This window comes from Eumetopias jubatus, unplaced genomic scaffold (genome assembly GCF_037043125.1).
Source record: "Eumetopias jubatus isolate StellerSeaLion01/CBP00866 unplaced genomic scaffold, mEumJub1_p1.0 scaffold_10, whole genome shotgun sequence".
Lineage (NCBI taxonomy): Eukaryota > Metazoa > Chordata > Mammalia > Carnivora > Otariidae > Eumetopias > Eumetopias jubatus.
The window spans coordinates 67,611,230-67,634,261 of record NW_028274816.1 but is presented as its reverse complement, the minus strand read 5'-3'; the positions used below and the strand labels follow the sequence as shown (position 1 = coordinate 67,634,261).

Sequence of the window (23,032 nt, the reverse complement as noted above, 5' to 3'; positions counted from 1 at the left end):
TGTGATTCTCCAACAATTACCAGGAGGACGGTATCCATTTCACACAGAGCCAGAAACTTAAAGAAGAGAAAGTCAGAATTTAAATGAATTCCAGGCAGCAAGCATTTTCTTATCCCTCAGTTAAGAGTCTTGCCACCATCTACATCTATCTGTCCGTGTTCAATAATACACTAGGTGACATTTGGACCCCATAGCACTTTACAACTCAAAATAATTCTAAGTATTATCCAGATTCACTTTATAGACAAGTACCCCTATAACTTCAAACATCGGTACCTAAATTACAAGGGGGAAATTAAGTATTCATAAGCACAAATTAAAGTAAGATGCTTTTTAAAAAAATTTAAATTCAGTTAAAGGTAAGATGCTTTAAAGTTTCATATCTTAAACTTCCCTCAACAAAAGATTAATAGGGGTGGGAGAAGGAGGGATAAATAAGCAGAGCACAGAGGATTTTTAGGGCAGTGAAAGTACTTTGTATGATATTATAATGATAGATATATGTCATTAGAGTTTTGTCCAAACCCAGAGAATGTACAACACCGAGAGTGAACCTTATTTTAAACTGTGGACTTGGGTGGTTAGGATGTGTTGATGTAGATTCATTCTTGGTAAAAAAAAAAAAGTATCATACTGGTGAGTCATATTGATAAAAGGGGAGCACGTGTATGCGTGGGGATGGGAGGTATGTGGTAAATCTCTGTACTTTCCTCTCAATGTTGTTATAAACCTAAACTGCTCTTTGAAAAATGGTCTTTTAAAAAAGGTTATTAATGCTTAATATATACCAGAAAGGGCTGAGATAGACAAATACAATTTCTGTCTTCGAGAATCTATCAGTTGAGGTAGAGGGAAGACCAAGGGTAGTTTGGATAATTAACACAACCATATGGGTAATTTGTCCCCCAAGTCTCCATGTGATTGGAGCTATGAGAATATGAAAAGGTTCTGTGAATGGGAAAATTTTTTCAACCTGGGGAAGGAGGCAGAGTTAGGGAAGGCTACATGGGGGAGGTGGCAAATAAGAAAACATCATGACATCATTAGCATTTATCTAGTGCATTCATTCAGTGTCTGAAAAGAACATAGTTATGTGGAAACAAAGAAGATATAGATCTTGCCCTCTGGGAATTCACAGTCAAGGTCTCTGGCACAGTGTAGATTTTTTTTTCTGAGTTACTTAAATTTTATTCACATGGTTCAAAAACATGAACATAATACATGAATAGGGCTCAACAAATAGAAAGTATGATAAAAAGTCATTCATTGACATGGTTCCGTCATCCTTCCTGCCGCAGTGTCTGTGTTCCCCTCCTTGGGTTCCCTCTGAGCTTGGCTTCATATGCATCTGTGCTTTGATTGGGCTTTTGCTCAGTTAATATTCACTCTTCTCGCCTCCCTCCATTGTGGTAGAATTTACCTGCTGACGTCGGACTTGACATTCCTCTAACTAGAAGACAGAAGATGGGCAGAAGTGAAAGTGCACCCTTTCCAAGCTGAGGTTTTAGGAGATGTGGCAAGTTACCTCCAGAACTCTTGCATTCCTGCCACCTGCCAGGACAAGAGCTTGCATGTTCAGACTGGGCCCCAGGATGAGAGACATGGGGAGCACACCTGAACCTGTGTAGCAGCCCGAAGCAGTCAGACCCCCAGATCCGCGAGCAAGAAAATGTTGTTGTAAATCAGTTAGACTTTGGGAGGTTGGGGCATACTTATTAGGTGGTATTATTGCAGCAAAAATCTAGTTTCAGGGGCACCTGAGTGGCTCAGTTGGTTAAGCGACTGCTTTTGGCTCAGGTCATGATCCTGGAGTCCCGGGATCGAGTCCCACATGGGACTCCCTGCTCGGCGGGGAATCTGCTTCTCCCTCTGACCCTTCCCCCTCTCATGCTTTCTCTCAAATAAATAAATAAATAAAAATCTTTTTAAAAAATCTAGTTTCATTTTGCCTTTAACTTTATATATAAGTCACTAAGATATATAGTGACTTCCCATATTGGAGCACAGATTTTCTTCTTTGAGCTTCATGATATTCCAGTGGAGAGCTGGGCCCCAATATATTTAACCAACTTCCACAAATGAGTCCTCGGCTTGGTCCACCCAAGATAGGGAAACGGAAAGGACTCTGTTTCAGAAAGGCTCCATCTCTACTTGCATCTGAATAAACCAAGGAAGCTACGTTCCCACTCCAAGGGGGGAAGCAAGAAAGTTAACCATTCTCTGAGTTTCATCCTCAGCCCCCATACACCTGATGACATCTAAGAAAAACCGGATCCCAAACATGTTCCAGTACATTAGCTCTGAACAAAACCTGGCCAACACTGGCATCAATACCCCCTGCCTTCAATGATTTATGAAATAACACCTATTGTTCACCTGTCACTCACCTTTGATTGGACCCGACCCTGGAGTCCTGAAGGAACATGTACCCTGGACCCCTTTCCCATATAAACCCCTAACTCCGAGTGATGATGAGACTCACTCTCCTTTCTTTTCAAGTCTCCTAAACACTCAGTCTACTACAATGTAACACTTAATGCTATTCAAGGAACTCTGCTTTCACTTCCTCCCAGCTTGCATTTAGTTTCTATCCTGGGCAAAGCCAAGGACCCTCCTGGCTGGTCCTGTGGGGCCCCCTCTGGGTCCTCAGACCCAGCCTGCCCACATTCCAATGTTTTGTTATCACAAATAAAGATGCACTGAATAGTCTTTTACATACGTCATTTTATATATGTGCAAAGGTATCTTTAGAATCTTGGAATTTCTGGGACACCCAGGTGGCTCAGTAGGTTAAGTGTCTGCCTTCGGCTCAGGTCATAATCCCCGAGTCCTGGGGTCAAGCCCCACATCGGGCTCCCTGCTCAACGGGGAGTCGGCTTCTCCCTCTCCCTCTGCCTGCCGCTCCTCCTGCTTGTGCGTGTGCTCTCTCTCTCTGACATACAAATAAAAATAAACTCTTAAAAAAAAAAGAATCTTGGAATTTCTGGGATGGAGGGAACATGAAATTTGAAATACTGAAAGATATTGCTCAATTGCCCTACTTAGGAGTTTAGAAGAACAATGACATTGATCACCAAACTAAAACTGGATGGGATTAAGAGTACACTTTAGTTTTGGTATCACGTGTATCCCCATTCTCATCCTTTTTCTCAGAGGTCACCTTCTACATCTTCTCTTCTTCTTTCTATTCCCTTAGTTCACCAGATCCTTGGTATCAGTCAGGACAAGCTAGGTTATGCTGTATAAAAAATGACCCCTGTATTTCAGTGGCTTCTTGATCATGTACATGTCCATTGTGGGTCTGTGTTTTGTGCAAGTCTCAGCCTATTAACCAATTCTGCAGTTCCTGTAATGATCGCAAGATGCCCTTCAGCAACGACCATCAGGAAACCTTGAAAAAACAGAGGATCAGTCAGTTAAGTGTCTGCCTTCAGCTCAGGTCATGATCTGAGGGTCGAGTCCCGCATTGGACTCCCTGCTCAGTGGGGAGCCTGCTTCTCCCTCTGCCTGAAGCTCCCCCTGCTTGTGCTCTCTCTGACAAATAAATAAATAAAAATCTTTAAAAAAAGAAAAGAAAAAAACAGAGGGTTATTACTTAAAAGACATCGAAAATATGCAACACTTGGAGCCACACAGCGAGGTTGGGGGGTAGAGACAGAAGAGCAAGCATGGGCCATGAGTTCTACTTTTACTGGGGTCAAGGGATGGGGGCCTAGGCTTTCACAGGCTCACTCCTAATTGGTGAGTTGAAAACATAAGAGGGGGAATTTAAAGTGCAGGGAAGAGAAAATACAAGTGGCTCAAATAGTTATTGAAATCAGCCAAGATTTATAAATCAAAGGGCCCTGAATGGGAAGAAGGTAGCCTGGCTCTTTGTGTGGTCCTGTGGCAGGCAGTGTGTTTATTTGACTTTGAAGTGGATACCTTGGTGATCAAAACTTAAGTCAGGCACTTGTATTGAGAGAGAGAGAGAGAGAGAGAGAGAGAAGACAGCCACTGTCAAGGCTTACACTACAGTCTTCTAAGGTCCCATCTCTCACTTTCTTCATTCCAGGACCCAGACTATTGGAGAAGCCTCTATATGGGACATTGCTGATTTAAGGCAGAAAGAAAAGAGGCATGATAAACTGCACACTGATTTCCTCAGGTTTTGCTCAGAAGTGACACATGTCACTTCTGCCCACATTTCACTGGTTACGGAAATCTAAGGGCCACTCCTGAGTTCTATAGAGCAGAGATGTTTAATCTCTCTGCAGGGTGGGGTACCACATCGGAGTGAACAATAATTCAATCTACCACAGCCCTATTCTCTTTTTACCTCACAGTGTGGACCTGGGGCTCAGGCCCTTTCCCTTCCCCTAAGGTGATCCCGTGGACTCTATGGTCTCTGCTCTGTCTCCAGGCCTGACAAAGTGACAAATCCAATGCTTGCTGGGCAGCTCTAGAGGGATCCCTTGCCAGAACCTCAACCCCAACACATCTAAAGTTAAGTTCATTTCATCCCCCACCCCCCAGCCAAACCTGCTTCTTCTATCATACCTACATCACCCTGGATCCTGCTCAAGTCATGTTTGCCTCTCCCTCATCCAGCCCACTGCCAAGTCACAGTTGAGGCTACACTTGCCGTGTCCCTGGATTTCAGCTTCTCCAACTCCATTTCTGCCCTCAGGACCCTAACTTTGAAATCCATTCCCTTCATTATTCCTGAACCACCTGGCACATGGTACGTATACAAGAAATATTCATTAAGGGGCGCTTGGGTGGCTCAGGCGCTAAGCGTCTGCCTTCGGCTCGGGTCATGATCCCAGGGTCCTGGGATCGAGCCCCGCATCGGGCTCCCTGCTCAGTGGGAAGCCTGCTTCTCCCTCTCCCACTCCCCCTGCTTGTGTTCCCTCTCTCGCTGTGTCTCTCTCTGTCAAATAAATAAATAAAATCTTTTAAAAAAAGAAATATTTATTAAATGATGAGTTAACTTTCCATAATTCCTTAATGTGTTTTCTGTGAACTTGCATTAAGTTACGTGCTTAACCGTGAACAACGTTACTCCTGTTTCCTAACTGGGCTATGTGCCTCTACTGTCAACCCTCTTCCGGCATGTTTCAGAAAGAAGCTGTGGGGATCTTCCTGACGCACAAAACTGCTCAATTCCCTGCTACGAAGCCAGTCGTGTCTCCTCACTCCCAGCTGAACACAGGCCAGTCTGACCCTGTCTGCTCTCCAAAGTCTCATCCTCACCTGGCCTGCACAGTAGCCAAATCAAACGCCTAAGCATCTCTGTGCCCTTGCTAACATCACTAAGGGTGAAATGGACATGTCTAGGTTCTCTGTATCCTGCAAAGACCCACACAAATATCTACTCTTCCAAGAAGACTTCCTGGGTGCCCGTCCCTACTCATCTCCTTCTAAATTTCCACGACACTGTGCCTGAAACTCTCTACACTGCATGCCATATTCTCTTGGCCCAGCTAAGCGTGTTCATGTCTTCTCTCCCCCTCAGATCCTGAGTTTCTGTGGGCTAGAGCTGTGCCTGCTGTACCCTTGCACCCAACAGTACCCTACATGTAGTAAGTACTCTATAAGGATTTGTTGAACAAAAACACGGGAAATAGTAAGAAAATGAGGTGCGTTTCTCCACAAAACATACCTTGATCCAGGATGATGCCCTGTCAGTACTCTCCTGAGCACTTACAATATACAAAGCCCAGGCCTGAAGTCTTGGGCTCCAGTAGCTGAAACCACAGACTCCTAGGCTCTCACTGTATGATTTTCTACCTGCTTCTGCACGGGCAATGGTGGGAGCTCTCACTTCCCATTTCATCTTCCAGATCAGTCGGTTTCAGCTAACCCAGAAATGTCACAGACCATGTGTTGCCACGGCTGATTGGACTGCATGTGGTTAGTAAGCACACAAATAGCTTTTCATAGGTCCTTCAACAGAATTTTTCATAATCACATGTGCTTTTTTTAAAAAAACCAAAAATACCCTCGGGATGGCAGAAAGTCTCTAAGTTGCTAAATGGCAGATGCTGCAGCTTTTGAGTCTAGAAGATTCAGGCCCTTCCCGGGAGAAACCTTGAGATCAAAGCTTATCTGTCTGCCTCAAAGAGGGATGTGACCACCACACACACACACACACACTCCGAAATCCATGGCCTCTGTTTTGGCAGAATCTTTGTGCTGGAGAAATAGAGGACAATCGAACCGACCAGCTAAACTACCTCGTTCTCCACTCCCCTAACTGTGCCGGGCGAACAGTGAAGGGGAAGTGGGATTGCTCTGTGAAGCCGTGTCCTTAAGGGAAGACAAAGATACCCACTCCCTTCACCAGAGTTGTGTACCCACAATTCTACAAAGAGAAGCTTAAGAGGTAGGGTAGCTGGCAAGAGGGTAAGAAAGGCACAGACAAGCCACTCCTCTCGGGAGAATCAACACGAACGCCTCCTGGTCAGGGGAGAAAATGGAAGTTGGGAGAGCAGCCCGCGCAAGATGGCTCCTCGGGGGCCGCGCGCCGGTCGCGGGCGCCACCTGCTGGAAGAGTTCGGAACACACCCTTTTGCGAGCCCTGCTTTCCCCCCGCGTGCGCGGCTGGAAACCCGCCGGTTGCCGGTAGGCAAGGCGTTTGTCCCCGACTTCGTATTCGACAAAGTCCTGTTTTAGACTTCTGACTTTATTGCCCTGGGAGGCCACGGAGTCACGGAGAGACGCTGACGGGAGACAGAAAAATGTCGCTTCTCATACTATCTACACTCTTGTCCCCGCCCCACCCCTGGGGCAGCTGTCACTAGATCTCCCCAGGAATTCTGGAATTGTAAGCAACACAAATACATCACATTTTATTTGCGTATTGAAATCATTGATTTGTTAAATGCCAACCTTAGAGGTATTCCCTAAGTATTGTAATCGCATTGGGGTTTTTGTTTTGTTTTTGTTTTTTCTTATTTTTTAAACACACCAGGAAGTTTTAGAAGGTGGAAGCCCTGGGATTGAATATGGAAGAGAAAGGCAAGTAAGACCACTTCTCATCGAGTCGGCATGGACGCTTGCAACCATTAAATTGACATGTTTTGATTCAAACAAAATCCAACAGTTCCTGTGAACATAAAATGGAATTGGTTTTGAAGCAAGGTGCGTGCGTGCGTGCGTTGCAGAGCGCTGTTTCATGTGTATGTGCATGCGTGCGTGCGTGCGTGTGTGTTGCAGAGCGCTGCTTCATGTGTATGTGCATGCGTGCGTGCGTGCGTGTGTGTTGCAGAGCGCTGCTTCATGTGTATGTGCATGCGTGCGTGCGTGCGTGTGTGTTGCAGAGCGCTGCTTCATGTGTATGTGCATGCGTGCGTGCGTGCGTGTGTGTTGCAGAGCGCTGCTTCATGTGTACGTGCGTGTGTGTGTACGCGCGTGCGTGTGTGTGTGTGTGTGTGTGTGTGTGTGTTGCAGAGCGCAGCTTCTCTGCCCCCGGGGGCCCAGAGTCAGAGAACTTACTCCCTGGACTACAAAAGAAGACGTCCGTAACCAGCTGTGGAGCTGTGGTCTCTCACTGGAAGATTATAACTATTTCCAAGGGTGTGCTCTGGAGTCAGACTCCTCAGGTTCAAATCCCAGGGTCTGAAGGTTAATTTTTTTCCATTTGACATTAGCACATTGTTTGACACACAGATGCTTTTGACAGGAGTAGAAGTATCTAGTAGAAATAGCGGTGCAGAAGGAACGTTTATCCAAGTTAGTGTACCTTTGCTGTGACTCGTCTAGTGCTGTTCCAGAGAACTTTCTGAGATGGCAGAAATGTTCTCTGTCTGTAATGAACACTTGAAATATAGCTGGTGTGACTGAGGAACTGAATTTTTAATTTTATTTTAATTAACTTACATTTAAATAGCCATATGTAGCTAGTGGTTACTGTACCGACAGCACAGTCTTAGCCCCAGATGCCACCAGCTTCCTGTGGAAAAATTAATCTTATGAAAGTGTTTACTCCATCTGACACTCCTAGCCTTTTATGGGTGTTCCTCTCGAATATTATGTCTGATTAAAAGCTTGAAGAAATACAGTGTACATATTATTAGTTAGATTAGGCAACAGGATCCTACAGGACATTTTTACTTAAAAAGTTTTAGAAATCCGCTTCTTCCCAGGGAAGAAATACAAGCTCTCTGAGAGTCACAATCTCTGTGCAGTAATGACCAAACACTTGCTTTTCTCCTAAGTTTCAGTGAGTAGCACTAAAACTCCCCTTGCTGCCAGGAAACTGAACATTTCCCAGGAACCACAAATAACAGAACATGTTGTGTGTGTTTCAGCTTTGTGCTTTTTTAAAATATATATTTTTTAGTAATCCCTCCACCCCTACACCCAACGTGGGGCTCAAAATCATAACCCCAAAATCAAGAATCGTGAACTCCACCAACTGAGCCAGCTAGGCGCCCCTCAGCTTTGTGCTTTCTGCTCTCACACAGGCAATATTCTAAAAACTGCATTGCTTTTCTTCTGTTATCTCTTCCCAGGTGTCCTTCTGACCATTTACTATCTTTGGCATAACCTTTATACTCACAAATACATCTCCGAGATGAAGAGGGGATACAACAAGTGCAAATACAAATACTGCAAACTACTGATTTGATTCCACGTGCTTCGGGAAGGCGGTGGTCTTTCCTTGCAGCTCTGTGTGGTGGAGGAGGCGGGGAGGGGTCCTTTGCATCATCCTTGCAGCCTCCAAGTAGCATCATATGAAGCACATATCAGACGGAAACCAATTTTATTAAAAAGATCCATGGGGTGGGAGGATGGGGTCATGTTAGAATTCTTGTCACTAATAGAAGATTTCTCCTTAGAACTGTACAAAATCTGTGTCACTACCAATGAAACATTTTTTTTCCTTTTTCTGCTCTCATCAGAGGAAAATATGGTTATGTATCCTTGTATTTTTGCACCAATAATTCCACCACCAACTGCGATCAAAACAACAGCTATTGGGGCGCCTGGGTGGCTCAGTCGTTAAGCGTCTGCCTTCGGCTCAGGTCATGATCCCGGGGTCCTGGGATGGAGCCCCGCATCGCGCTCCCTGCTCGGCAGGAGGCCTGCTTCTCCCTCTCCGACTCCCCCTGCTTGTGTTCCCTCTCTCGCTGTGTCTCTCTCTGTCAAATAAAAAATAAAATCTTAAAAAAAAAAACCAGCTACAATTTATTGAGCACTAACTTATGTGGCACTTTACAGGTGTTATTGCTTTTGGTCTCACACTTTATTTTCATTTTAAGGAGATGTTAAGGCTGAGGTGTTAAGAAATTCAACACTTGTCATATGTGTTTAATTTTAAACTTTATTTTGAATGAATTTTAGATTCACAGGAAGTTGCAAAGGGAATATAGAGCAGTATAGAGCATGATTGTATTTCTGTACCAAAGCCAGGAATCTAACAATGTATGTGTGTTAGTGTGCATACGTGCAATTCCATGTCATATGTGTAGATTTGTGTAACCACAGATACAATCAAGATACAGAATTATTGTATCACCACAAAGATCTCCTTCCTACTATCACTTTATAGACAAAATCATTCCCCTCTCTCCCATGGCAACCCATAGCAACCCCTAATCCGTCATTTTAAGAATCTTATATAAACGGAAACCTTTTGAAGTTGGCTTTTTTCACTCAGCCTAATGCTCCTGAGATTCAAACTATTGCATGAATAAATAAGTCATTCCTTTTCCTTGTTTATTAGTATTCCGTGGTATGGATGTACCACCATTTGTTTAACCATGAGAGACATTTTGGTTGGTTCTAGTTTTTGTCCACCACAAGTAAAGTGTCTATGAACAATTGCGTTTGGGTTTTCATCTTTTTGTAAGTTTCTATTTCTTTAGGATAAATGCAATTACTAGGTTCTATGTTTACTTTTTTATTTTGTGTTGAGAAACTATCACACTGTTTTCAGGAGTGGCTGTACCATTTTACATTCCCACCAACAATGTATGAGAAATCCACTTTAATTTTTTCTTTTCCAATCTGTATGCCCTTTATTTCCTTGCCTTGCCTTATTGCACTGGCTAGAACTTCTAGTACTAGGTTGAATAGCATCAGTGAAAGTGAACATCCTTGCCTTGTCCAATTTTAGAGGGAAAGCATTTGGTCTTTCACTATTAGCTATATGGACAGCTGTGGGTTTTTCATAGTTGCTGTTTATAAGATTGAGTAAGTTCCCTTTCATTCCTAGTCTGTTGAATGTTTTTATTATTAATGGGTGTTTGATTTTGTCAAAATCTTTTTCTGCACCAATTGATATGATCATATGTTTTATTTTCTTCATTAGTCTCTTAATATCGTGGATTGCTTTGATTGATTTTTTTCAAATATTGAAACAGCCTTGCATTCCTGGGATAAACTTCACTAGGTTATGGTATATGATCCTTTTTACATATTGCTGAATTCTAATTGCTAGTATTTTACTAAGAGGTTTGCCTCTAGATTTATGAGGAATGCTGGTCTATACGATTCTTTGTTTCTTTCTTTTCTTTTTTCTTTTGGTACTGTCTCTGTCTGGTTTGGGTATCAGGGTAATACAGACTGACTTCATAGAATGAGTTAGGAAGTGTTCCCACCTCTTCTAATTTCTGGAAGAGATCTGTAGGACTGGTATTACTTCTTTAAATGTTTGGTATAACTCTCCAATTAAACTATCAGGGCCCAAATATTTCATCTTTGGCAGGCGTTTAATTATTTCTTTAATAGTTAAAAGGCTATTCTACTTTTCTATTTCATATTGGACAAGTTGTGGCAGTTTGTACTTTTTAAGGAATTGGTCCATTTCATCTCAATTGTCAAATCTATGTGTTTAAGTTGCTTTAGCACTCCCTTCTGATGTCTGTGGGTCTGTAGTGATAACACCATTTCATAACGCTGTTTATCTTTTTTGTCAGTCTTCTTAGAGGTTTATCAATTTTATCTTCTGAAAGAACCAGCTTTTTGTTTCATTAATTTTGTTTTAAAATTTCATTGATTTCTGTTGTCTTTATTATTTTCTTCTGTTTGTTTTGGTCTTTTTTCCCTCCCTAATTTATTTTTAGCTTGTTTGAGACTGTTCTCTTTTCTAATGTAAGTAAATTTCCCTTTCAGCACCACTTTAGCTGTGTCCCACAGGTTTTGGTATAATATATTCTCATTTTCATTATGTTCAATGTATTTTTAAAAAGCTTCTTGAGACTACCTTTTTTGACCTATGGATTATTTAAAAATATGTTGTTTAGCTTCCAAGTTTTTGGAGGTTTTCTTCTTAGTATTCTCTTGATATCTAGCTTGAATCCATTGTAGTTGGTACACACTCTGTATAATTCCACTTCTTTTAAACTTGTTGAGGTTAGTTTTTTATGGCCCAGAATATGGTCCATTTTGACATATGTTCTGTGAGTGCTTAAAAAGAATGTGTTTTCTGTTGTTGTTGAGGGATGTCCCACAAATGTTGATTAAGTCCTGTTTGTTGATGGAATTGCTGAGCTCTTCCATGAATGTGGGGTGGGAGGTGGCCCTGTTGCTGCTGAGCAGTGGTAAAGGTCCTAACTCTTCATTTAGTTCCTCTAACACCACCTCAAAGAGGGGGGAGGGGGTACCTCCTTACCATTAAGTGGGGATGGAAGCCCAGGTTCCCCACACAGTTTCCACTAACACCATAATGGGTGAGAGCCTTCTGCCCAATGGGAATGAAAGTCCCAGCTCTCTACTTGGCCTTCTCTGACATTATATCAGCAGAGGGAAGAAAGGGGTAGCCGGATCCCTTTATAACGTGGCTTGAGGGAAAGTCTAAGCTTTCCACTTAGCCTTTGCTGGCAGGGGTGTGTGGGGCTAAAGTATTTTTCAGGTTATTGGCTGGAGTAGAGCCATTGTTTAAGTTTTCTGTCTTCCAAGGCTGCCCTTTTCCCTGTCTTTCTAGTTAGAGAGAACAGAGGGCCTTTTGGGGGGGACTCTGTCTGTGCATGTTGGCATTTCTAGGTTGCCTGCACCTCTAGTATCCAGTTTGGGGTAATGAGGCAAAGAACAAAAACCAAAACCAAAACCCCCAGGGAATTCACCACCATGTTGTTCCTTCAGTCCCAAGGTCCCTAACCAGTGTGCCTTCCCTCTACTTTTCAGATAGTTCTTATGCTTTTTAAAATATATATTGTCCAGGGTTTTTAGTTGTACTTAGCAATAGGAATAGTGTGTCTATTCTATCTTCTTAGGAAGTGCCCTGTCCCGTTTTCATTGAAAGCCATGGAGTCTATTTGTATAATATCCTGGCTGGGAAGTTAGAGTTCTTATACTTGCATTTGACAGAAGATCCAACTCGAATGGGTCATAAAAACATTGGAACTTATTCTTGCTTCCAGAATGACTCCAAGTAGGACTGAAGTTTATGTTGGCTAAAGGGATGGATGATAGGTTTAGAAAATTAACCCTAGGAAACTGACTCAGTCTTGCAGTAAGGACTCAGGGTCATAGTGGGTTTGTGAGTGGGATATTCACATTTTGGGAACTAGCAAGCAGGAGTCTAGAGTTTCAGGGCGCCTGGGTGGCTCAGTTGGTTACGCGTCTGCCTTCAGCTTGGGTCATGATCTCGGGGTCCTGGGAATGAGCCCTGCATCAGGCTCCCCATTCAGTGGGGAGTCTTGTCCCTCTCCCTCTGCCCTGCTCCTGCCTCTTTCTCTTTTCTCTCTCTCTCTCTCTCTCACAGTCTCTCTTTCTCTCAAATAAATGAAATCTTAAAAAAGAAAAAAAAAAAAAAAGGAGTCTAGAGTTTCCAGAACAGTGGACAGGAGGCAGGAGGGTATACCAACTCCTGTGAAAATGTCTAAGGAAAACATATTAAACATATTATTTGAAAAGATAACTAACACTTAGTTAGAGATACAATTTCCTTTTTCTAGATTTTGTGAGTACTTGTGAGGATTTCCATGAAAACTAATTGACTAAAGTGAATAAAAGCAACATACAGAGCAGTGCCACAGTATGCTGTTTGTACAACAAGGGACGATGGGGAGAATGCTGAATGTACACATCATTGCTGAATTATGCATAAGATAGCTCTGGAAAGACAAACATAGCTAATAGCATCGTTGCCTACTGGGAAGAGAACTGGGTAGTACCTGGAGAGCAGGAAGGGAGATTTTTCAACTTACACACTTTTGCCATCTCTTGAATCTTGAACTATGAGAATTCTCCTGTTTCTCTTTCAACATCCTCTTCCCATGGTTCCACTTCAACCACTTCAGCTCTTTTACAAAATTTACTTGCAAGAATTACTTACATATCCTGAATAAAAATCATTCTCAGATATATGTATTGCAAATACCTTCTCCACTCTATTCCTTGCATGGTACTCTCTTCTGTCTTTCGATGTCTTAAATTTAAGGATGCCCGATTTAGGGCGCCTGGGTGGCTCAGTTGGTTGAGCGATGGCCTTCGGCTCTGGTCACGATCCTGGAGTCCCTGGATCGAGTCCCGCATCAGGCTCCCCGCTCAGCGGGGAGTCTGCTTCTCCCTCTGACCCTCCCCCCTCTCATGCGCTCTCTCTCTCTCAAATAAATAAATAAAATCTTTTTTTTTTTTTTTTTTAAGGATGACCAATTTATCAACCTTTCCCTTTAGGGTTGGTACTTTCTGTGCCCTGGTAAAAAACATTTCCCTAATCCATGGTCCCAACATTGTGCTGTTATTTTCTAGAGTTGCGCCTTTCACATTTAGGTGTACTTTTGAATTGATTTTTCGTACAAGATATAGGTCAAGGCTCATTACTCACCCCCAATCCCTATCGGCATTCAATTGATCTAGCACTATTTACTGAAAATAACTTTCCTATTGCTTTATGGTGGCTCCTTTGTGGAGGAGAATTATGCCTACATGCCTGTGGGTTTGTTTCTAGCCTCTTCTTTTCCATTGATCTTCTTATATATCGCTGTTTTCATTATGTCTTTGTAATTTATAATGTCTTGATAACTGGAGCATACATTCTCCAGTGTACCGACCACTTCCCCCCACCCCAACAAGCCACCGAGAGAGTGCAGGAAACCCAAACCACGGCCTTCCGAATTTCCCTCCGAAAGATGGAAGGAAGCCACTTAGGTAGGAGTTGGCCTTTCAAACTTCGCAGCCCTGCGCATCCTCCCGGCACCTCCAGGAACGCACGCCCGACACGCACGCGCAGCGCAAGGACGGGGACTGGACGGAGCCTCGCGGGCTGGGCGAGCGAAGTCTCGCGTCACTTCCGAGGCGGGAGGATGAAGTTGATTGACCATGGTCACAGAAGCGACCAGGTAGGGGTTGGGGAGGAAGCAACCTTGGCGGCGAGGGGCGGAGGGACAGGCCCGGAACGAGGCGCGCGGCTGTACCCCGACTCGAGTGCATTCCCGGCCCCGGCGAAGGGAGGGAAGCGGGTTTAGGGGCCGAGCGGAGGCCGCGGACCCTGAGGGGCACGCCGCGTCCCGGGGCGGGCCTCTGGTCGCCCGCCGCCCCCCGGGTCTGGCGGAAGACTCAGTCCGGCGCTTACACTCGAGTCTTGCCTCTGGTGCTTTCTCTTTGGACAGCCGGCGCCTTCGCTGACGTCCCTGTGGCGGTGTGAGCCGCTGGAAAGGGCGGACACGCCCCAGTGTGCGCCCCGGGCCGGGGCCTGTCGCTTTCCCCGATTCCGCACCCACGGACGTGACCCAGGCTCGAGCGCTAGAGGCTGGTGGCACTAAAGCCTGGCGTTAGAGACCTAGCATTAGCAAAGGAGATCCCGTTTTTCACAAGGCAGGGGAGGGTATCGACTGCGGAGCACCCGCAGCAGGGGGCTGTTTTCAGATCTCTTACTCCTCCAGTCCTAGCTCCGCCGCTTCCTGCCTGTGCGTCTCCAAAGACGCACAAATGTCTTAAATTCTTGGCGCCTGGGTACTCAACAGTAATTTTGAGAATAAGACGCCCCTATTCGTGAAGTGGTTGTGAAACGTCAAGGAGATTGCCTGTAGGATGCACCCCGCCCAGCGTCCGGCACATAGTAGTTACCCAATAAAAGGTATCTGTAGAATTCTCTTTTAATTTCCCTTGGTATAGTGGTTTGAGAGTTGAGAAGTTACTTCTGGGCTTCGTATACACCTATGTTTAGTGAACTAATACTTGATTCTTGTAGTGGACTTGCCAGGGAGTGCTTTCCGCGTCTCCCAACCTGTATGGAGGTGGAGGGAGGGGGGTTGGTGGTGAGGAGAACAAAGAAGAAGCCGGTTTCTAAAGGAGTGGCAGGTGGAGCAAGGGATCCTTAGCTTGGTGGTCCAGAGATACAATTAGTAAAAATGATCTAATTCTTCAGAAGGATAGGGGAACTAACTTATGACTGTGTCTCTTGTAGATATCTCTCTTACTCTTCACCACAAAAGAGTAAAGTGGGTGGTATCATCATATGCGTTCAGTGGAGTTATGAAAGCTGAGATTACACACAACAAATACGTGGGGGAGGCAGGCTTTTAGAACTAGGCCTCTCTGTAAAACCTACTCATTCTAGTACAGGGGTTGCCTTTGAAGAGGTCCTTGTGAAAGAAGTTATATTTAAAAGGTAATCTGGAGCCTTGTCATAATATAGCTTATGAACATACAGAGGGTCTCTCAACCCTTTCCTAAGGTAATGATGCCTTTTATTTCTCCTGAGGCTTATGATGGAAGGAGCCGAGATGGGAGGAAGAAGTAGGGTCATGACTGGGCCTTGGTCAGGAGTGACCAGTAAGGCTGAGTGCTTCCTCTTGCTGGGATTTTCTGGGCTGACCTTCTGTTATCCCCAAAGGCAGTGTAGTGAGGCTTCCAGATTAGCAGTTGACTGTAGCCTATTGTAGTCCTAATAGGGCTCGCTTTAAAAGGAGGCATTATAAAGATGGATATGCATGAATTATGTTTTGCTGAATTAATCTTTTTCAGGAAACAGAAGACCACCTAATTTGTTCTATTGTTTTCCTTTGCAACATTTTTTTAAAAAGGTTTATTTATTTGTAAGAGAGAGAGAGAGCACAAGCAGGGGGAAGTGGCAGGCAAAGGGAGAAGCAGACTTCCTGCTTAGCAAGGAGCCCGATGTGGGACTCGATCCCAGGACCCTGGGATCTTGACCTGAGCCAAAGGCAGATGCTTAACAGACTGAGCCACCCAGGTGCCCTCCTTTGCAACATTTGAAGCTTCTTTAGGATCATTCCTTTTATTCCTGGGTGCAAGGTTTCTTTTATTGTAGAAAACAGACTTTGAAAAAAAAAACTTACACCATTGGAAAGGATCTTTGTTGTAATTTTTTTCTGGATTGTAGATTGATTAGGGATCTGGTAGAAACACTAAAACAGTAGTTAGCATGTGTTAATTTTATGGCATATACTGAGCCATTTACCCAAGAGGGAACTACTACCTTATTCATTTTTTAAATATTTATTTATTTGTTTTAGAGAGAGAGAGAGAGAGTGCCTGTGCTTGGGCGGGGGGCAGAGGGAGAGTGAGAAAGAGAATCTTCAGCAGACTCCTCACTCAGCGCAGAGCCTAACACAGGGCTCTATCCCACAACCCTGAGATCATGATCTGAGCCAAAATCAAGAGTCAGATGCTTAACTGACTGAACCACCCAGGTGCCCGGGGAAGTACTATTTTAGTTCCATTTTTTACAGATGAAGAAATTGAGGCTTACAGAAGTGGAATGATGTGTCTAAATTTGGAGAATCTAAGAGAGAACAGAAACCATGTTAAAGGGGGGTATCTTGGGGAATGTAGAATACACCAGGAAGGGAGAGAAAGGTTATCCTCAGATGCTGGAGAACACTGGAATGAAGGGACATTTTCTCATTAGGGCTTGGAGTTTTTTCCTACTGGGAGGGAAGGGCACTTAAAGGCAAAAACCTGTTGTTTTATCAGCATATCCTGGGCCAAGGTCAGCACAGCTGGACTTAGGTCCCTAGGTTTTGAAGTGCAGGTCTGGAACCCTGCTGCCTTGCAGTAATGGATTGATAATGTACTTTGCTTTGAAAGAACCTGATACTGTATACAAGAGTGTGCAGATCACATAAATGCATGATCACTTCACATCCAAAAGGATTCTTGGCTATTTATAAACATCTATTTGAGGGTTCTTTTAGTTTTTATTTAAAATTTTTTTCTTATTTTTAAAAATTTTAATTCCAGTATAGTTAACACAGTGTTATATTAGCTTCAGGTGTACAATGTAGTGATGTAACAATTCAGTATATTACTCAGTGCTCATCAAGATTAAGTGTTCTCTTAATCCCCTTCATCTGTTTCACCCATCTCCCCACCCACTTCCCTCTGGTAACCATCAGTTTGTTCTCTGAAGTTAAGAGTCTGTTTTTTGGTTTGTCTTTTTTTTTCCTTCGTTCGTTTGTTTTGTTTCTTAAATTACACGAGTGAAAACATATGGTATTTGTCTTTCTCTGACTTATTTTGCTTAGCATTTATTCTTTAGCTTAGCATTTATTCTTTAGCTCCATCCATGTTGCAAATGGCAAGATTTCATTCTTATTTATGGCTGAATTGAATATATATGTACAATCCATTACATAGATGTATGTATATACACACACGCACACACAATGTATTACATATATACAATGAGGATACTATACAATAGATGTATACATACATATTATACAATATATGTATGCAATATGCATATATATTATACAATATACATATATACACACAGAATGTATCATACACACACACACACACACACACACACACACACAGTGCATTGTATATATACACCACATCTTTATCCATTCATCTGTCGATGGACACTTGGGCTGCTTCCACAATTTGGCTTGTAAATAATCCTGCAGTAAACATTGGGGTGCAAATATCCTTTCAAATTAATGTTTTCGTATTCTTTGGGTAAATACCAGTGTTGCGATTCCTGGATCATAGGGTAGTTCTATTTGTAATTTTTTGAGGAACCTCCATACTGTTTTCCACAGTGGCTGCACCAGTTTTCATTTCCACCAACAGTGCAAGAGGGTTCTTTTTCTTCACAGCCTCGCCAACATTTGTTTCTTGTGTTTTTGGTTTTAGCCATTCTAAAAGGTGTGAGGTGATTATCTCATTGCAGTTTTGATTTCCGTTTCTCTTATGATGAGTGATGTTGGGCATCTTTTCACGTGTCTGTTGGCCATCTGTATATCTTTGGAATATGTCTGTTCATGTCTTCTGCCCATTTTTTAATTGGGTTATTTGTTTCTTGGGTGTTGAGTTTTATAAGTTCTTTATATATTTTCGTTACTAGCCTTTTATTGTATATGTCATTTGTAAATATCTTCTCCCATTCAGTAGGTTGTCTTATAGTTTTGATTGTTTCCTTCACTCTGCAGAAGCTTTTTATTTTGATGTAGTCCCAATAGTTTATTTTTGCTTTTGTTTCCCTTGCCTTAGGACACATGTCTTTTTTTTTTTTAAAGATTTTATTTATTTATTTGACAGAGAGAGACACAGCGAGAGAGAGAACACAAGCAGGGGGAGTGGGAGAGGGAGAAGCAGGCTCCCCGCGGAGCAGGGAGCCTGATGTGGGACTCGATCCCAGGACCCTGGGATCATGACCCGAGCTGAAGGCAGTCGCTTAACCGACTGAGCCACCCAGGCACCCATCTTTTTTTTTTTTTTTAAGATTTTATTTATTTGAGAGGAGAGAGCACACATGAGCAGGGGGGAGGGGTAGAGAAAGAGAGAGAAGCAAACTCCCCGCTGATCAGGGAGCCCGATGCAGGACTCCATCCCAGGATACTGGGATCATGATCTGAGTCGAAGGCAGACACTTAACCAACTGAGCCACCCAGGTGCCCCATAGGACACATATCTTGAAAGAAGTTGCTATAGCTGATGTGAAAGAAATTACTGCTTGTACTCTCTTCTTCAGGGTTATTTTAGATAATACATTCCTATAGTGTACTTAAAATATTTTATTCAGATTTGCAACTGTATGTTTGTCTAAAGGGAGCTATGTTTGTGTTTAGTCAAGAACGTGGAATGTATCTTCCCTAACATACATTCCTCTTTTTCTCCATAATAATAATAGTTAACATTCATTGAGTATTGTGTGCCAGACTTTATGCTAAGCATTTTATTGGATTATTCAATTCTCACAATAACTCTGTAAAGTAGGAATAGTTATCTTTATAGAGGAAGAAATGGGCTCAGAGATGTTAAGAAATTTATCCAAAGGCACAGAGCTAGTGAGGGTAGAGCCAATTCTATGTACTCCAAAAGCTAGTGTTTATTTGTGTATTTCATTCACTCCTTCATTTACCAGAACACACCTACTCTCTACCAGCGATTTGCTAGGTGTTGGGGATACAGTGATGGCCCAAACAGACACAGTGCCTGTTGTCAGGTTGCTTCTAAGTCTAACAATGGAGATAGGCAGAAAAAGAATTACAAACTAAATATTAATTACAGTTGTGGTACATGCTATAGAGGACGGTAGAGGGTGCTGTGAGAATGTATAATGGGGCCATTTGGCAGCGGGAGGGAGTGAGGGGAGACAGGAGGCTCTGCTGAGGAAATACTTAGATCTGAGACCTTTAAGGACTGCATTGGAGTTAAATTGGGCAAAGAGAAGGGTGAAGAGTTACCAGGGGGAGGGAAGGGCATGTGTGAAGCCTTGAGAATAGGAGGAGCTTGTGTCTTATGGTTACTGTGTGGCCAAAGGATGGCAAATGTTGCCCAAGTCTAACACAAAATGTAGATAGGAGTCTTAGCCTAAGAGCAGTATCACTCCCCAGTCTTGGTTTATTTGCTTCTCAGAATTTATAATCAGCTCCACAAACCATATCTGTTTTCCAGCTCTGATTAGAGTCCAGCCTCCTTCAAACATGTGGTTAGACCTCTGGTTGCCCACAGGATGGGGATTGGGGAGGAGAGGAGAGATAAATACCTAAATGGGAGACCTAATTGGCATTGGTAATTTGTACTACAAAGCTAAATAGACACTGAGTGCCAATATTTTGTTTCATCATGTTGTCTCTGGTTTACAAAATGATTTAACAAACATTGTATAGCCCCACTACAGTCCACACCCTATGTTAGCCACCCAGGGTACAAATGTGTAAGGACATTCTTTTCCTTTGCCATGCATAATTTAATGTTTTATATGCCTTCCATTTAAGGTGCTGCAGGTTTTTTAAGAAAGGTTTTATTTACTTTTTTGAGAGAGAGAGAGAGAACGCCAGCAGGGGATGGAGCAGAGGGCGGAGCAGAGACAAGCAGACTCTGTGCTGAGCGTCGAGCCCAAGGTGGGGTTAGATCCCATGACCCTGAGATCATGACCTGAACCAAAATCAAGAGTCGGATGCCCAACTGACTGAGCCGCCCAGGTGCCCCTAAGGTGCTTCAGTTGTTTTGTCAACATTATTCTTCAACATATATTTATTTAGCATTTATTATGTGCTAGGCACTGGGCTAGGGATACAGCATGAGCAAATAGTCATGGTCTCAGTCCTTATGGAGCTTAAAGCTCCCATTTGGGGCTGGAAGGCAGTGAGGGAGGGAGAGAGACAGGGAGATAAGGTTGAAAAGGTAGGCTGGGGTCAGACCATGCAGCCCTCATAGGTCATGCCAAGGATTTAAGGCTTATCCTAAGAATGGTGGGACACCGTTGAAGAATTTCAGTCGCGAGAGTATCAGCAGATCTGTGTTATTAAAAGATCACTTTGGCTCCTCAGTGGAGGCAAAAGTCCATGGATTTGAGGGCTATTCAGGAGGTAGATCAGTAGGGCTTGGTAATATTTTCACTCTGGGACGAGAGGGGAAAGGAAGGTGTCAGGGCCAGTTCTTCATTTTCTGGCTTGTGCTTCTGTGATAGGAAACCCTGGAGGAAGAACATGAGTTCAGTTTCGAAAAAGATGTCTTTGAAATAATCCAAGTGGAGGTGTCACAAAGGTAATGGTCTAGGGGGATCTGTCCCTCAGATGACAGTAATGGGCTAAGTCCCTAAGAAAACCTCTTGTCTGTGAGGAATTTTTTTTTCTTGTATTGAGGGAGCCATCAAAGTCTGGAAAGTGACAGTGAGGTAGCCCAGCAGGGAGTAAAATTTCTCCACATTTATGTTGCGGAAAAGTTAAGATCTGCCCACCTTAGAAATGGTCTCCACAAATGTGGAATGAAAGAAACTAGTTCTATTATTGAATAAGCATTAACCCAGACTGGGATACATCACAAGTACTCTGCTAATGAGATTACAAAAACAAAAAAGAAATTCTGCCATTTACAATTCATTACATACAGTCTCAAGATTAATGGTAATCTTGTAAGAACACTTGACAGCACCATTTGATGTACATGCTTTCATAGTTCCTCCTAAATTCACCTGGTAATGGAGGTGGCCATCTGTACTAATTAATTGCCCTTATCTGAAAGAAAAGTAAAACCTCTCTAATCTCGATGTGCACAGAGTAGAGGTGTGTAAGCTAAACTCCTACCGTGACTGGGAGAGGGGGCGCTGCCTTCCTGGGTATTTACATTTAAAAGAGATGGCTTCTAGGACCTTCAAAAAACCCTTCCTGAGTCCTGCAGCTAGCTTATTTAACCTTTAAAAAGATTTGCATACATATCAAAGGACAGAGGAAAGTTTTATAAATAGGTTATTCAAAGAAATGCTCTAAGAAAAACGAGAGAGGAAAAAAGATCTCTTTCCCTTTTGGCAACAGAGAAAAGTCAATTTTAAAAATTTACTTAAACTTACGGTGCAGTAAAATGTTGGACTGGAGCACACACAGAATGGGGATTATTCTGAAGATGACTTTGAAGTGAGTTCCATGTAGTTTTGCATAGTTAGAATGCCCTCAAATGGTCAAATGTAGCCCATAATTTCTTGTACATTGATTTAAAGAAAAATGTAGATCTGGGTGCTCCTGGTAGTTTCCAGCCAAAACTCTTGTCTCTCATAGTTAACCCTTCCAGGGCTTGTCTTGTCCTCCTTAATGTCAATAATGTCATTTCTTAGTCCTACCCAGTGTTGAAAAACAAAATTCAAATAAGTAAAATTTGAAGATTTTTTTAAAGATTTTATTTATTTATTTGACAGAGAGAGACACAGTGAGAGAGGGAACACAAGCAGGGGGAGTGGGAGAGGGAGAAGTGGGCTTCCCGCGGAGCAGGGAGCCCAATGCGGGGCTCGATCCCAGGACCCTGGGATCATGACCTGAGCCGAAGGCAGGCGCTTAACCAACTGAGCCACCCAGGTGCCCAAAATTTAAAGATTTTATTAGCTTTATTCAGTGATTCATAAATCAGGCAGCGTCCCATCTAGCAGACAGAAAGGAGCTTCCAGGAGCTGTACAAAATGAAAAACTTTTATAAGCAGAAGGGACTGGGAACAAGGAAGTTATACTAGCAAAAAGTGGATTGATTTTGGCAAGGTCACTTTCCTTTAGGGGATTGCAGGGGTCTATCAGATTACCTCACCTGACCAGGTGGTTCCTAATTGGTTTAAGATTCCACTCCTGGAAGAGTCCGAGACTAATTAAACCAAGACTTGGTTTGGTGATGTGGGGCTTAGCATACGTGACTCTGTTTTGGGTCTTTTGCCTTGTTTTTAACCCCAGTTATACACATATGAGACCTTTCTTTGGTAGGTAATGTTAAGATTTTAATGCAGAACTGAACTCTCCATTAATCTATTCTGGAAAGCTACAAACATGAGGATAGAAAAAAGCTACAAACATGAGGATAGAAATTGAGGTTGAATGGCAAGTAAATTTAGCTTGGAAGCTTCTTGCCACCCACCAAGGTAGGAAATTGAATAAATGTTTTTAGACTGTGATTGAGCTCTCCCTCCCATCTCCTTAAGTTCATGGTAACCTGAGACTTGTCTGCTCATCTGCTTTGTGGGAGGGAGAGGAGGTCTGCTGATAGCCGCTGAGTTAATGGAACGTTGCTTACCAGTGGTTTGAGCTTGTTTGCTTTAGCTAGAGCTTTACTTTCTCAAGTAAGATCTTGTTTGTATTGGGAGCGTTGTTTTGAAGGGAGATGTAAGATTTTCCAGGTTTGTATGAGTAGTACTTAGCAGTTGTTA

The 23,032-nt window shown here is 43.0% G+C and overlaps 1 protein-coding gene across 1 annotated transcript in view; it reads left to right on the top strand.

Annotated features, from left to right (window-relative positions):
- The first annotated feature begins 14,210 nt into the window (after positions 1-14,210).
- Positions 14,211-23,032, top strand: part of DHRS7B (dehydrogenase/reductase 7B) — a 59,517-nt gene continuing 50,695 nt past the window's right edge. The window contains exon 1 of the mRNA XM_028089562.2: positions 14,211-14,273. Within this exon, the coding sequence (XP_027945363.2) occupies positions 14,254-14,273 (20 nt within the window). The 5' untranslated portion in view covers positions 14,211-14,253. The remainder of the gene's footprint in view (positions 14,274-23,032) is intronic.